Source organism: Colobus angolensis, unplaced genomic scaffold (genome assembly GCF_000951035.1).
Source record: "Colobus angolensis palliatus isolate OR3802 unplaced genomic scaffold, Cang.pa_1.0 Scaffold119, whole genome shotgun sequence".
NCBI lineage: Eukaryota > Metazoa > Chordata > Mammalia > Primates > Cercopithecidae > Colobus > Colobus angolensis.
In genome coordinates, this window is record NW_012113030.1 from 416216 (window position 1) to 431386 (window position 15171).

The 15171-nt window shown below is 41.7% G+C and overlaps 1 protein-coding gene and 1 pseudogene across 5 annotated transcripts in view; both read left to right on the top strand.

The window, feature by feature from the left end:
- Positions 1 to 15171, top strand: part of KIAA0391 (KIAA0391 ortholog) — a 154433-nt gene that overhangs the window by 135705 nt on the left and 3557 nt on the right. For all 5 annotated transcript variants that reach the window (XM_011925829.1, XM_011925838.1, XM_011925820.1 and 2 more), the window contains 2 exons: positions 10969 to 11117; positions 14629 to 14824. In XM_011925829.1, the coding sequence (XP_011781219.1) occupies positions 10969 to 11117; positions 14629 to 14824 (345 nt within the window). The remainder of the gene's footprint in view (positions 1 to 10968; positions 11118 to 14628; positions 14825 to 15171) is intronic.
- On the top strand, positions 6164 to 7046 carry LOC105500340 (annotated as a pseudogene).

Consider the following 15171-nt stretch of genomic DNA (forward strand, 5'->3'; position numbering starts at 1 on the left):
TTTTTTGAGGCAGAGTCTTGCTCTGTCACCCAGGCTGGAGTGCAGTGGCACTATCTCGGCTCACTGCAAGCTCTGCCTCCTGGGTTCACGCCTTTCTCCTGCCTCAGCTTCCCAAGTAGCTGGGACTACAGGCACCCACCACCACGCCTGGCTAATTTTTTGTATTTTTAGTAGAGACAGGGTTTCACTGTGTTAGCCAGAATGGTCTCAATCTCGTGACCTTGTGATCCACCCACCTCCACCTCGGCCTCCCAAAGTGTTGGGATTACAGGTGTGAGCCACCGCACCCGGCCCCTGTGCTTATCTTTTGAAGTGTTCTTATATTTAGAAATGCATTCCAACATATTTACAGGTGAAATGATATATCTGGGATTTGTTTCAAAATAATCTGACAGAAGGAAGTGAATGCGTATATAGTTGAAATTAGATTGGCTGTGAGCTGATAATTATTGCAGCTGAGTGATGTGTACATGGCAGTTCATTATGCTATTCTGCCTGTTGTTGTTTATATTTAAAATTTTTATGATAAAATCCTTTTTTGTTTGTTTGTTTTTTGAGACTGAGTCTCGGTCTGTCGCCCAGGCTAGAGTAGTGGCACCATCTCAGCTCACTGCAACCTCCTCCTCCCAGGTTCAAGCAATTCTCCTGCCTCAGCCTCCCAAGTAACTGGGACTACAGGTGCTTGCCACCATACTCAGCTAAGTTTTTTGTATTTTTAGTAGGGACTGGGTTCCACCATGTTGGCCAGGCTGGTCTCAAACTCCTGACCTCAAGTGATTTGCCTGCCTTGGCCTCCCAAAGTGCTGGCATTACAGGCGTCAGCCACCGTGTCTGGACTGATAAAATCTTTTATTGTTGTAAAATATATTTAATATAAAATTTACCGTTTTAACCGTTTTTCAGTATACAGTTCAGTGGCATTAACTACTTCATGTTGTTGTGCAACTATTGCCACCATTCATCTCCAGACTTTTGTCATCTTCCCAAACTGAAACTCTGTATCCCTTAAACAATAGCACCTCATCCCCCTCTCCCTGCTGCCCTGACAACCACCATTCTATGCTCTGTTTATGAATTTGACTACTTTAGGTAACTTACGTAAGTGGAATCATTTGGTATTTGTCCTTTAGTGTCTGGCTTTTTTCACTTAGTTTTCAAGTTCGTCGATGTTGTAGCATGTATTAGAATTTCATTCCTGTTTAAGGCTGAATAATAATCTATTATATGTATATACCACATTTTATCAATCCATTCATCTTTCAGAAATTGACATTTGGGTTGCTTCCAAAACAGTTTTTAAGTTCTTTCCTGGAGGTATCCCATAATGAAAGTTCTTATAAATGAGGTATATTGATGATAGTTATCTTGCTGAGGAACAGACATAGAATGTTTAATTTCTGAAGACATCAGATTCCAACGGCTTTAGAGTTTCTGAACAGCTACAATCCATACAACCTCAGGAAGTGCCATAGACTGCAGAGGAGGAGGTAAAAAGGTATAAGCACAGGGAAAGGAAGTTAGCATTTGCTGTTTAGGATTACTCAGCGAAGCTCTTGCTCTCATTGGCCTCTCTTACCTCCCAGGCAGATTTTCTGTTTCCGGAGCATCCCTACTCAGTTATTTCTAACCCATGTAGCCCTGCGAACTATATTTTTACCCTAAGCTCACTGGAACTACTTTTCATCAGTTTTATGCCAAAAGTTAGTGTGTCACATATGAGTGAAAAAAAAAAAACAACTCATCTCCTCCTACTGGAGATAAGCCAAATTAGGGTAGAAGCCAAAACAGAAAAAGTTTAAACCAAATATGAATCTAAAACGTGTTTGTTTGTTTGTTTGTTTGTTTGAGACAGGGTCTCACCATGTTGCTAAGGCTGGTCTCGAACTCCTGGGTTCAAGACATCCTCCCATCTCGGCCTCTCAAAGCACTGGGATTACAGGCATGAGCCACCGCACCTGGCAAAATATGTTTTTATTCTTCTGGGTTTTAGAGAATTATCCTTAATCATCTTGAGGAAAACGATAGACAGAAAATTAAAATTTAACCCCGATAGTAATCAGAATAAAGAAAATACAGTGGCAAAAGGAGACCATATTTCAAGGAAAAATGATTTTGTGAAAAGGAAAAGTGAAATAGTAGGAAATATTGGAAACAGAAACCCCAAATCAGAAGAGAGAAAAAAGAGTTTTAAGATGATAAGTCTGACTTGAGTAAGCCTCCATCTTCCCATTCCAGAGGTCTGGGCCAAGTGTACTCCTTATCAGTAAGGGAAGGTATCACTAAGGAGGACCAGTGATGTCTTGTGTGGGATAGGGCAAACGGGATGGGGGCGGGGCAGAGTGATACCTTATTTTAGGTTAAGCTTGAGGTATTGGTTACTCAAGAGGTATTAGTTCTGGGATCAGTTTGGAATTTTAGATATGCTCTAGAATGAATCGTGTATTGTTTATTTTGTTCTGCTATGTGGTCCAGACTCCAGAATTTATCCTTCCACTTTTATCACGCAGTTATGATTACCATAGCTGTATAAGAAGGACTAAAAATGAGGTAAACTGATTTTTCTACTTTGTTCTTTCTTTTCAAAATTGTTTGAGCTATTCTACTTCCTTTGTCTTTACTAGCTAATAGCCGTCCAATTCATGAACCTGCACGGTGGTGTTGAGTTCTTCTGTATGCTTGCTGATTTTCTGTCTAGTTGTTCTCTCAATTGTTGAGAGAGGAGTGTTGAGGTCTCCAACAGTAGTTGTAGATTTGGCTATTTCTCCTTTTGGTTCTGTCAGCTTTTGCTTTCACATATTTTGCAGGTCTGTTGTTTGGTACACACATTTAAGATTGCTATGTTTTCTTAGATTGACCCTGTTATCATTGTATAACATCTTTTGCATCTCTGGTAATTTTTTCTGCTCTGAAGTATATTTTATTTAATATTAATGTAGCCACTCCAGCTTTCCTTTCATTGTTTGCATGCTATATAACTTTTCCATCCTTCTACTTTCCACCAGTCTATATGTTTATATTTGAGGTTTTTTTAAGATAGCATATAGTTGGGTCATGTTTTTTAATCCACTCTGCCAGCCTCTATCTTTTAATTAGTATATGTAGACTTTTTATAGCTCATACTGTTATTGATATATTAGGGCTTATACTTGCCATTTATTTTTGTTTTCCGTGTTTTGTCTCTGTTTTACTTTTCCTCCCTTCCTATGGACTACTGAACTTTTTTAGAATTCCATTTTTATTTCTCTATAATGACTTTTAAAAATCTATAGTGTTTTTTTCTGGGTGCTGTAATTCTAGCACTTTGGGAGGCTGAGGCAGGTGAATCATTTGAGGTCAGGAGTTCAAAACCAGCCTGGCCAACATGGTGAAAATCAGTCTTTACTAAAAATACAAAAAAAAATTAGCCAGGCATGGTGCCATGCTCCTGTAATCCCAGCTACTCAGGAGGTTGAGGCAGGAAAATTGCTTGAACCCGGGAGGCAGAAGTTGCAGTAAGCTGAGATCACACTACTGCACTGCAGCCTGGGGGACAGTGAGATTCTGTCTCAAAAAATAAATAAAATAAAATAAAATCTGTAGTGTTTTTGAGTGTATCTTTTTGTATAGCATTTTTAGTGGTCACTGTAGGTGTTTGGGGGGTTTTTCGTTTTTTGTGTGGTTTTTTTTTTTTTATTTTGGTGGGAGTTTTTTCAGATAGGGTCTCACTCTGTTGCACAGGCTAGAGTGCAGTGGCGCTCTCATAGCTCATTGCAGCATTGATCTATTGGGCCCAAAGGATCCTCTCACTTCAGCCTCCAGAGTAGCTGGGACCACAGGCACACACCACCATGCCCAACTAATTTTTTTCATTTTTGGTAGAGAAAAAATCTTGCTTTGTTTCCCAGGCTGGTCTCAAACTCCTGAACTCAAGCTGAGGCAGAAATTAAAGAAAGAAAGAAAAAATAAAATTAAAAAAAAGAGAAACAAGGTTTTGTATATTAGGCTGACTTGTCCCAGAGGCAGCAACAGGCACAGTCCAGACCCAAGAAAAGTCTTGATAATACTATCTAATGTGCCCTGAAGACTCTCCCAGTACTCCCTCAACGTAAGGAAGAGAAAAACGAATCTTTCTTTATCTTATAATGTGAGTTTATAGATTCCTATTCTCTGTAACTAGTATTCTGCTTTACCTTCAAGTATTCTGCTTTACCTAAACAGTACAGTGAAAGTACAGTACAGTGAAAGTCATGAGCCATCTGAGCAGGCCTAAGCTACAGCCACCTCGGTGCCATAGTGAATGTCATAGAATAAGCTAGTGGCTTGCCTAGCAAGGCACTAAGGCAAACCTGGATAACAGCCATCTAGGTTACATAGCAACAGTCGTGTGTAATCCTGAGTTATACACCTATCACAGTTTGATTAACTGTCTTTGTTCTGCCTCTGTATTCTTGCTTTCACACCACCATAAGTTTGTTTCAGGCTAGCCCACCCCCTTTTTGAAGGGTATGTAAAAGTCAAGTGCTGTCTTTGTTCTTAGCCCAGTTTTTTAGATGTTAAGTCTGCTAGGTCTGAGTGCACTCAATAAAGATCATCCTGCTTTACCCCGAAGTGTCTGTAGTCCTCCTGATTCCTACAACAAAGCAATCCACCCAACTTGGCCTCCCAAAGTGCTGGGATTACAGGTATGAACTACCACACCCAGCCAACTCTACTTGTTTTATACATACACAGACACACACACATACACAGCATCATAGTCTACTGATGTTATTTTTTTTTTTTTACCAAGTTTTCTGAGTAAGACTGCCTCTTTCCTGTCTTTTGGCTAAAGAGAACAAGCCTTTGTTGGGTTTTCTTTGTCTGCACACATTGGCATTTCTAGGTTGACAGCTTCTTCAGCTCCAAATCTGAGATATATGTGGCAAAAAGAAAACCCAGGGAACTCACAACCATGTCAGTCCTTGTGTGCTGAGGTCTCCAGCCAGTTTGCCATTTTTCCCTCTACCTTTCCAAGTCTTCTTATGTTCATTTTATATATAATGTCCAAGGTTTTGAGTTTCACTTAGTGGGAGACATAGGGAGAAGTACATCTACTCACTCCATTTTCCCTCCTGGTTTCACTTTTGATCTAACGTAGAATCTTAAGTTGAATTTTTTGTATTTTTTTTAAAAACTATTCCTGGCTGGGCGCGGTGGCTCAAGCCTGTAATCCCAGCGCTTTGGGAGGCCGAGACGGGCGGATCACAAGGTCAGGAGATCGAGACCACGGTGAAACCCCGTCTCTACTAAAAATACAAAAAATAAGCCGGGCGCGGTGGCGGGCGCCTGTAGTCCCAGCTAGTCAGGAGGCTGAGCCAGGAGAATGGCGTGAACCCGGGAGGTGGAGCTTGCAGTGAGCTGAGATCGTGTCACTGCACTCCAGCCTGGGCAACAGAGCAAGACTCCGTCTCAAAAAATAAAAAAATAAAAAAATAAAAACTATTCCAAGTATACCTATGACACTGACTCAGCCCACTGGATCCAGCCTTGTAATTTACCCCAGAAGAAGTGGGTTCCTGGCTGGACTCTCATGGAGTTTCAGGCCAGGGCTTTTATGCTGCACACTCATCTTTTTCCCTGTGTCTTTCATTTATTCTCCTTGTTTTCATTGTTTTCAGAGAGCTGCTTCTAGTAGAGACTTCTCAGCCATAAGATGGTTCCCCAGAGTAGTTCAAGATAGGCTTTTCTGCTCTTCCTTGGCCCGTCTTTAATGTACTATTAGTAAACTCAAGACCATTTATCTAAACCAGGATACAGCTATGAAGACACAACTGTATTTATCTTTAAGCCATGTTTTCCCAGTTGCCTGGAAACTTAAGCAATCAGTATCAGAAATAGTTTTTGTTTGAATTTTTTTATAATTGTATTATTATTATTATTTAGAGACAGGGTCTTGTTGTGTTGCCCAGGCTGGTCTCGAACTCCTGGCCTCAAACAGTCCTCCCGCCTCAGCCTCCCAAAGTGCTGGGATTACAGGCCTGAGCCACCAGACCCAGCCTATGTCTTTTGAGCTATTTGAATCCATGAATCAAAGTTTACTAGTATAGATGTTTGCTCTTTTATTACTAACCCAACTTTTAAAATAGCTTATAAGATTATATTTAAACATACATAGAATAGCTTTCTTTGCCATGTCTACTGAGGAATGAAGACCATTCTCAGCAATCAGACTGTCCACATTCCAGAAAATGGTGACATTACTGTGAAGGGACACACAGTTATTGTGAAAGGCCCCAAAGGAACCCTGCAGAGGGACTTCAATCACATCAGTGTAGATTCAATCTTCTTGGAAAGAAAAAAAAGAGGCTCCAGGTTGACAAATGGTGGGGAAACAGAAAGGAACTGGCTGCCGTTCAGACCATTTGTAGTCATGTACAGAACATGATCAAGGGTGTTAACACTGGGCTTCCATTACAAGATGAGGTCTGTGTATGCTTACTTCCCCATCAATGTCATTATCCAGGAGAATGGATCTCTTGTTGAAATCTGAAATTTCTTGGGTGAAAAATATATCCTCAGGGTTCGAGTGAGACCAGGTGTTGCTTGTTCAGTATCTCAAGCCCAGAAAGATGAATTAACCCTTGAAGGTAATGACATTGAGCTTGTTTCCAATTTAGAGGCTTTGATTCAGCAAGCCACAGCAGTTAAAAACAAGGATATCGGCCGGGCGCGGTGGCTCAAGCCTGTAATCCCAGCACTTTGGGAGGCCGAGACGGGCGGATCATGAGGTCAGGAGATCGAGACCATCCTGGCTAACATGGTGAAACCTCGTCTCTACTAAAAAATACAAAAAAAACTAGCCGGGCGAGGTGGTGGGCCCCTGTAGTCCCAGCTACTTGGGAGGCTGAGGCAGGAGAATGGCGTGAATCCGGGAGGTGGAGCTTGCAGTGAGCTGAGATCCGGCCACTGCACTCCAGCCTGGGTGACAGAGCGAGACTCCATCTCAAAAAAAAAACAAGGATATCAGGAAATTTTTGGATGGTATCTATGTCTCTGAAAAAGGAACCGTTCAGCCGGCTGATGAATAAGATCTAAGAGTAGTCCAGCTTCTGAAATAAGAGGCCGGATGATTCCCGAGACCTATTTGGGATATTTAAATGATGCAAAAGACCTATTGATTTGGAAAGAAAAATAAAATAAAATAAAAATAAAAAATAAATAGAACAGAAAGAGTGGTAAATAGACATTAACAGTCTTTGGGTAGTGAGCTGTGAGTCATTTGTTCTTTCATTTTTCAAGTTTTCAAATATGAGCTACTTTATAATGGATGAAAATGGATATTGGGCATATTCTTCAGCTAATCAGAAAATAATTATTAATGAAAAAATATATTTATGACCCATCCAATATGTGTAGAGCCAGCATATATGTTTTCTTTGTCTTGATAGTTACATAAGAAAATATTGGAGGCTGGGCACGGTGGCTCACGCCTGTAACCCCAGCACTTTGGTAGGCCGAGGTGGGTGGATCACCTGAGGTCAGGAGTTTGAGACCAGCCTGGTCAACATGGTGAAACTCTGTCTCTACTAAAAATACAAAAATTAGCCAGGTGTGGTGGTGGGTGCCTATAATCCAAGGTACTCAGGAGGCTGAGGCAGGAGAATCGCTTGAACCCAGGAGGCGGAGGTTGCAATGAGCTGAGATTGTGCTACTGCACTCCAGCCTGGGTGAGAGAGCAAGACTCTGTCTCAAAATAATAATAATAATATTGGGTACTCCGTTACTAAAGGCAGGGACTATGGCTTAAATTTCTGTAGCCGTGATACCTACCATATGCCTTACACATAGAGAAGTCTAGGAAATAACTGCCTGAGCACAGAAACCATTATTCCTAGCTTTGAAGGAAAGAACTATATTTTACTAGTTGTAAATCTCTGGGTTTGGTGTCCTCAAGGTTGAGTGTTTCAAGTGTTTCAAGGTTGAGCTAACACTCAAGCAGGTTTAGCTCAACCTGCAAGTTGAGCTAAACTTGAATCTGAAGTGGGCAAGTTGTGTCCACTCTTTTATTTTTAAGAGACGGTGTCTCACTCTGTTGCCCAGGAGTGCAATGGTACATTTGTAGCTCACTGTAGCCTTGAACTCCTCAAGCAATCCTCCTGCCTCAGCCTCTCATGTAGGCAGTACCACAGGTGCATGCCACCATGCCTGGCTAATTTTTATTTTATTTATTTATTCATTCATTCATTCATTCATTCATTCATTCATTTTTTGAGATGGAGTCTTGCTCTGTCACCCAGGCTGGAGTGCAGTGGTGCGATCTCAGCTCACGGCAACCTCCACCTCACGGGTTCAAGCAATTCTCCTGCCTCAGCCTCCGCAGTAGCTGGGATTACAGACACGCACCACCATACCCAGCTAATTTTTGTATTTTTAGTAGAGATGGAGCCGTGTTGGCCAGGCTGGTCTTAAACTCCTGACCTCAAGTGATCCGCCTGCCTCAGCCTCCCAAAATGCTGGGATTACAGGTGAGAGCCACGGTGCCTGGCCTAATTTTTTTTTTTAAATAGAGACGAGGTCTTGCTGTGTTGACTGGGCTGGTCTAAAACTTCTTACCTCAAGCAGTCCTCCAGTCTCATCCTCCCACAGTGCTGAGATTACAGATGTGAGCCACCATACCCAGCCCATTCTATGTCTTAATTATAGAACTAATAATTAGGGATAAAAAAGCCAACTACTCCTTACTGAAATAAGATTAGCAATGGAGTGGACAAAAATTCAGTATCGGTCCAAAGCAATAAACAGTAATATTTTTAAAATTCAGCTGGCCAGGCGCAGTGGCTCACGCCTGTAATCCCAACACTTTGGAAGGCCAAGGCAGGTGGATCATGAGGTCAGGAGTTCCAGATCAGCCTGGCCAATATGGTGAAACCCCGTCTCTACTAAAAATACAAAAATTAGCCAGGCATGATGGCGCATACCTGTAGTCCCAGCTACTCTGGAAGCTGAGGCAGAAGAACCCGGGAGGCAGAGGTTGCAGTGAACTGAGATTGCGCCACTGCACTCCAGCCTGGGCAACAGAGCAAGACTTCGTCTCAAAATTAAAAAATAAAAAAATAAAAAATAAAAAGATTCAGCCCTTGCTAATTCATTATTAGATCATCAGAGTCTACATGTATATTGGATATAACAGGTACTAATGTAATATTTGATAGCTGATTAAATAAATGAATTAATTTTATTTATTATAAGACTTTAAATAATGTCCTGAAAATCTACAGAGGAGGAACTTATGAGTAAAGAGAAGCTAGACTAAAATAAATACCTTTTCTAACCAAGACCCAAGAAAATTAAGGATTTCTGTAAGACCTGTCAACTTGTGGTTTTTGTGGGCCCAGCAATTCTTATAAAGATCTTTTATATTTCTGATATATGATTATATAATACAAGTTATAGTTTTTTCAGCTTTTGTTTTACTTAGTAATATCCATTTATAGCTTAGTTTAATAGGTGGTACATACAAGTAATTTATGTACTTTTCCTTATGAAAAATTGAGTATAGACAAGCTCACCAAAGTACTAGATTTCTAAAAACCCAAGTCTAGACCTTTGAGGAGTTCATGTGCACACAATGAAGTAGAGGCCGATGGGAAGTGGAGAGAATGGGAATAAAGTGACTGGAAAGTAGACTACAGGGTAGAAATCGACAGATCTTTTGTAGAAAAGGGAATTTCAATGAAAGGAGGCAGTATTAACAATCAAGTCATAACATAGAAAAGTCACTGTCTAGTCTAATCATTTACAAACTTAAAAAGAAGTAGAAGCCTTTATTCAAATCAAAACTTATGCAGAATACCAATGTGATAAATATGTAAAGATTGAGCTGTTTGGGTTGAAACAAGGTTTGAAATGTATAGGAAACGAAATCCTAGGAAACAAAATCCCATCCCTCTTGAGCCTCTCTATCTCTATCCTAGTGGGCCCTAAAGAGCACAGTTTAAAACAACTGAACTAGGCTGGGTGCAGTGGCTCACACCTGTAATCCCAGTGCTTTGGGAGGCCAATGCAAGAGAATTTATTCAGGCCAGAAGTTCAAGACCAGCCTGGGCAGCATAGTGAGATCCCATCTGTACCAAAAAAAAAAAAAATTAGGCTGATCAGGCTGGGCATGGTGGTTCACGCCTGTAATCCCATCTCTTTGGGAGGCTCAGGCAGGTGAGTCACCTGAGGTCAGGAGTTCGAGACCAGCCTCACCAACATGGTGAAACCCCGTCTCTACTAAAAATACAAAATTAGCTGGCCGTGGTGGTACATGCCTTAATCCCAGCTACTTGGGAGGCTGAGGCAGGAAAATCGCTTGAACCCAGGAGGCAGAGGTTGCAGTGAGCTGAGATCATGCCATTGTACTCCAGCCTGGGCAACAAGAGCAAAACTCTGTGTCTCAGAGAAAAAAAAAAAAGCCAGACGTGGTGGCTCACATCTGTGGTCCCAACTACTCAGGAGGCTGAAGTGGGAAGATTGCTTGAGCCCAGAAATTCAAGGCTGCAATGAGCTGTGATTGCACCTGTGCACTTCAGTCTGGACAACAGAGTGAGACACTGTCACACACACATACAAAAAAAAAAACCTCTCTGCAATGTAGCCTGACCAATAGGCAGATGTTAGACATTAATATGTAATAGGGAAGCATTTTCCTCAGGCTTTCAAAGATGGGAAATTATTATGGATTGTTTTCTTACCCCTTACCAGAAAAGAGTGCTTCACCATTGAGGTGGCCTGCTGGAAAAAATCACTCCACTAATTCGAGAGTCTTCGCTTGACGTTTTGGGGTTCTGGCTTTGTGTTTTTTAGCTCTTGAATGTCTTCTCTCAACTAGCCAAACAGAATCTGGGACTACTGGTCCTAGGCCAGAAGCACATGTTCACCATTGAGGTGGCCTGCTGGAAAAAAATCACTCCACTAATTTGAGAGTCTTCCCTTGACCTTTTGGGGTTCTGGCTTTGTGTTTTTTAGCTCTTGAATGTCGTCTCTCAACTAGCTAAACAGAATCTGCGACTGCTGGTCCTAGGCCGGAAGCACATGTTAAGACAGAGTTTCCGATGGAGAAAGGATGAGATGGCAGAGGTGCAAAAGCAAGCCAGCTGTTTTTTTGCTGATAACATGTAAGTGTTGGAGGTAACAGGTGAATTATACAGTGCTCCAGACATCTGCTTATTAGTTACCTACTTTAAAACCTATTTTTAAAATGCATGTGTATATGTATACTCACCCTCATTAAAAAGAAAAAAAAGATTTGAGACAACTTACAAAACTACTTTCTTCTAAAAAAAAAAAAAAACACTACAGCTTCTATGGCAGGATAAACTTAAACAGATGAGGAAATCAGGATAAAGGAGAAGTGGGGAGAAGATAAGTCAGGAGTGAGATTAGTACACCGAATACATGCCATAAGATCCTAAGTAGATCATTTAGCAAATACTTGACCAACAGGAACACTTTCTATGTTCTTGGAGAAAGAGCAGTGCCCTCTTAGAATTTACAATAAACAGATAAACAAATAAACAGGGGTAATGTCATTCCAGGCAGTGATTAGTACTATGGGGACAATAAAGCAAGGTAGATAGAGTTTAGGTAAGGGATAGTTCAGAGGGTTGTGAATGGGGGGTCAAGAACAGCCTTTCTGAGGGGGCAAATTCGATGAGGAGTGAGTTATTTGAGAAAGGGGGAGAGGTGGTGGGAAGAACATCCCAAATAACATGAAATATTTTAAAAGCCCTGAGACAGGCCGGGCTCACGCCTGTAATCCCAACACTTTGGGAGGCCGAGGCAGGCGGATCATGAGGTTGGGAGATGGAGATCATCCCGGCTAACACGGTGAAACCCCATCTCTACTAAAAATACAAAACATTAACCGGGCGTGGTGGCAGGTGCCTGTAGTCCCGGATATTGAGGAGGCTGAGACAGGAGAATGGCATAAACCCGGGAGGCGGAGCTTGCAGTGAGCCAAGATCGCGCCACTGCACTCCAGCCTGGGAGACAGTGCGAGACTCCATCTCAAAAAAAAAAGAGCCCTGAGGCAGGCATAAGCTTGGCATGTGTTTGAGGAAAGTAAGAAGGCCAGTTGGGCTATAATAGCAAGAGGGAAAGTAATAAGTTCTGAGATTAGAGAGAAGGCAGAGACCCCAATACAGAGGACCTTACGGATCCTGATAGATAAGCAGGAGGCCTAGATTTTATGCTAAATGTAAGGAGAAAATTGCTATTGAGCTGCAGCTTCCCAGGAAGCCAAAGGAACATGGTAAACATGGTCAGTAACAAAACCTACAGTAAGCCAGCCACGGTGGCTCATGCCTATAATCACAGCACTTTGGGAAGCCAAGGCAGGCAGATCACTCAAGATCAGGAGTTTGAGACCAGCCTGGCCAACATAGCAAACCCCATCTCTACTAAAAATACAATTAGCCAGGTGTGGTGGCACACGCATGTAGTTCCAGCCACTCGGGAGGCTGAGACAGTAGAATCACTTGAACCTGGAAAGCAGAGGTTGCAGTGAGCTGAGATCGTACCACTGCACTCCAGCTTGGGTTACAGAGTGAGACAGTCACAAAAAAAAAAAAAAAAAAAAAAAAAACCAACCTACAGTAGCTATAAAGTAAGAAAAAAATAGCTAATTAGGAGGACTACAGATCTGCAACAGCACATGTGAATTCAGTGCACTCTTGTGCATTGAGGTTTTCATATTGTTTATGCTAACAAAACTTTATTTCCAACTTTGCTTAGATAATGAATGTATATGCCTCAGCCCCAAATCTAGGTTTCATAGTCTGAATGTGATAACTTCAAGATTTGTCAGTATTCTCCAAATCATTTATTTTATTTTATTGAGATGGAGTCTCGCTCTGTCACCCAGGCTAGAGTAGTACAGTGGCATAATCTTGACTCACTGCAACCTCCGCCTCCTGGGTTCAAGCAGTTCTCCTGCCTCAGCCTCCCAAGTAGCTGGGATTACAGGCACCCGCCACCATGCCCAGCTAATTTTTTTATTTTTAGTAGAGATGGAGTTTCACCATGTTGGCCGGGCTGGTCTCGAACTCCTGACCTCGTGATCCACCTGCCTCAGCCTCCCAAAGTGCTAGGATTACAGGCATGAGCCACCTCGCCTGGCCCCCAAATCATTTATTATTTAAAAAGTGCAATGGTTCTCAATGCATAAAGCAAGGGAGAAGCAAACCTCTCATCCAGTTCCCAAACCGCATCCCTTCTTTTTTTAGCTGGAAGATGGTGCTTCCATTTCTCCAAGAGCAGAAGACCTAATGGCAACATGGGGTAGACAGTAAGATTTCAGGCTTGGGAATTAGTTTACCCAGGTTCAGATCATGGCCCTGCCACTCCCTGTTTGGGAAAAGTGTTTCCCTTTCTCTCTGTCTTCCTTATGTCCTGTGTAACCTTTATGGGGTTGTTTTAAGGATTAAATAAGATAATACCTGTAAATAACTCATGTAAAACTCTTGGCACAGCACCAAGTACATGGAAAACATTTATGTTAGTTGCTGTCATGATCATTATTGTTTTCCTTATATGGAAGAATTACATAAATTTGAAGTGTTATGACCAAGAAACCTGTTGGAAAGTGGTCTCACCGCTTGGTTTGGGGTCTGTATTTGTTGCATCAGCCGAAGTTCCAAACTCAGTTGTAACAATCAATTCACTGACCTTCTGTGGCTTTGGATTTGAATATTTAAATGTTTATCACTAAATCTGTTTTCCACTAATGTACTAAAGAAGCTTTTCAAACATACACTAGAGAGAATAGTATAGTGAATAGTGAGTCCCCATGTAACTGTCACCCAGCTCCAACAATTACCATCATTTTGCTAATTTTGTTCTATAAACCACACACTTTTTTTCTTTTTATTTTTTTCCTGGAGAGTGATAAGGCAGATTTCATCATTTTATCATTTCACTTGAAATACTTCAGGATAAAGAAAACTTTAAATGGTCTTATTTAGGGTCATTTGAATCAAGGCATAGGGCATATCACAAGTTGCAGTCTGAATCTCCTAAAGCAAGGTCGTTACTGCCATTTTTACAGCACATTTATTAAAATGATAAGTGCTAAGGTTGATGGTCTGTTGGAGGCTTTGAGTCACTGGCTCTTACCAAAGAAGATGTTTTGGGGTGCCGATCCAGGTGACTGTTTAGAAGCTGCTCTGAAATACCAGTTCAGCTTCAGGGGCAGCCAGTTATTTGGTGGCTTGCAAGAAAGTCTCATCCTGCCCTAGTAGTATTTTGGGTGTTTCTTGAATTTGGGTGAAGAGAGAGGGAAAAGGTGTGCTCTGTGATAGATAAGGCAAATAGGAAAAATGCCCAGAGAGAAGCAACTTTTAAGTGTGAGGAGAGCACTGTTAGAATTCATCGTTCTAGTGGATGAGTCCAGTAAGCTGTGAGAATCCCAGGCATAGCATTCCATTCCCCTCAGCTTTCCATCTGTGTTCTAGATGGTATTGCTTACCAGCTAAGGACTTTCAGGTAGTTCTTAAGTATTACTAGGATCATGCTGGTCAAGAATTCAGAGGCACCTCCAAGGAAAGTAAGTAAAAAGTGTAGCGAAAAAACGCTGTCTTCTGCCTCTTCAGCTGTGCTTGATTGTGTTCTTTCTTATGCCTGGTTCAGCTCGAAGGATGATCCATTCCTTCTGTATGCCACACTGCACTCCGGGAATCACTGCAGGTTTATCACAAAAGACCTGATGCGGGACCACAAGGCCTGTCTGCCTGATCCCAAGACCCAACGCTTGTTTTTTAAGTGGCAGCAGGGACATCAGCTGGCAATTATAAATGGGTTTCCAGGGTCAAAACTGACCTTTCAGGTAATGGTATCTGTTCTCTATGTAATATTAACAGAGTCAAGTATACAGTAAGAATGTGGCATAGAAAAAGAGTGTCACAACTAATTGAAGGTTCTAAATGCTTTATTTTTCTCAGTTTTAGGTTAGTATTTGTTACTAGCCAGTTCCTAGAAAGAGTCTGCTAAAGTTTTCATAGGCCAACCTCAAATTAATTAAAACATTTAGGGGCCGGGCACGGTGGCTCACGCCTGTAATCCCAGCACTTTGGGAGGCCAAGGTAGGCAAATCACGAGGTCAGGAGATCGAGACCATCCTGGCTAACATGGTGAAACTCCGTCTCTACTAAAACTACAAAAAATTAGCAAAAT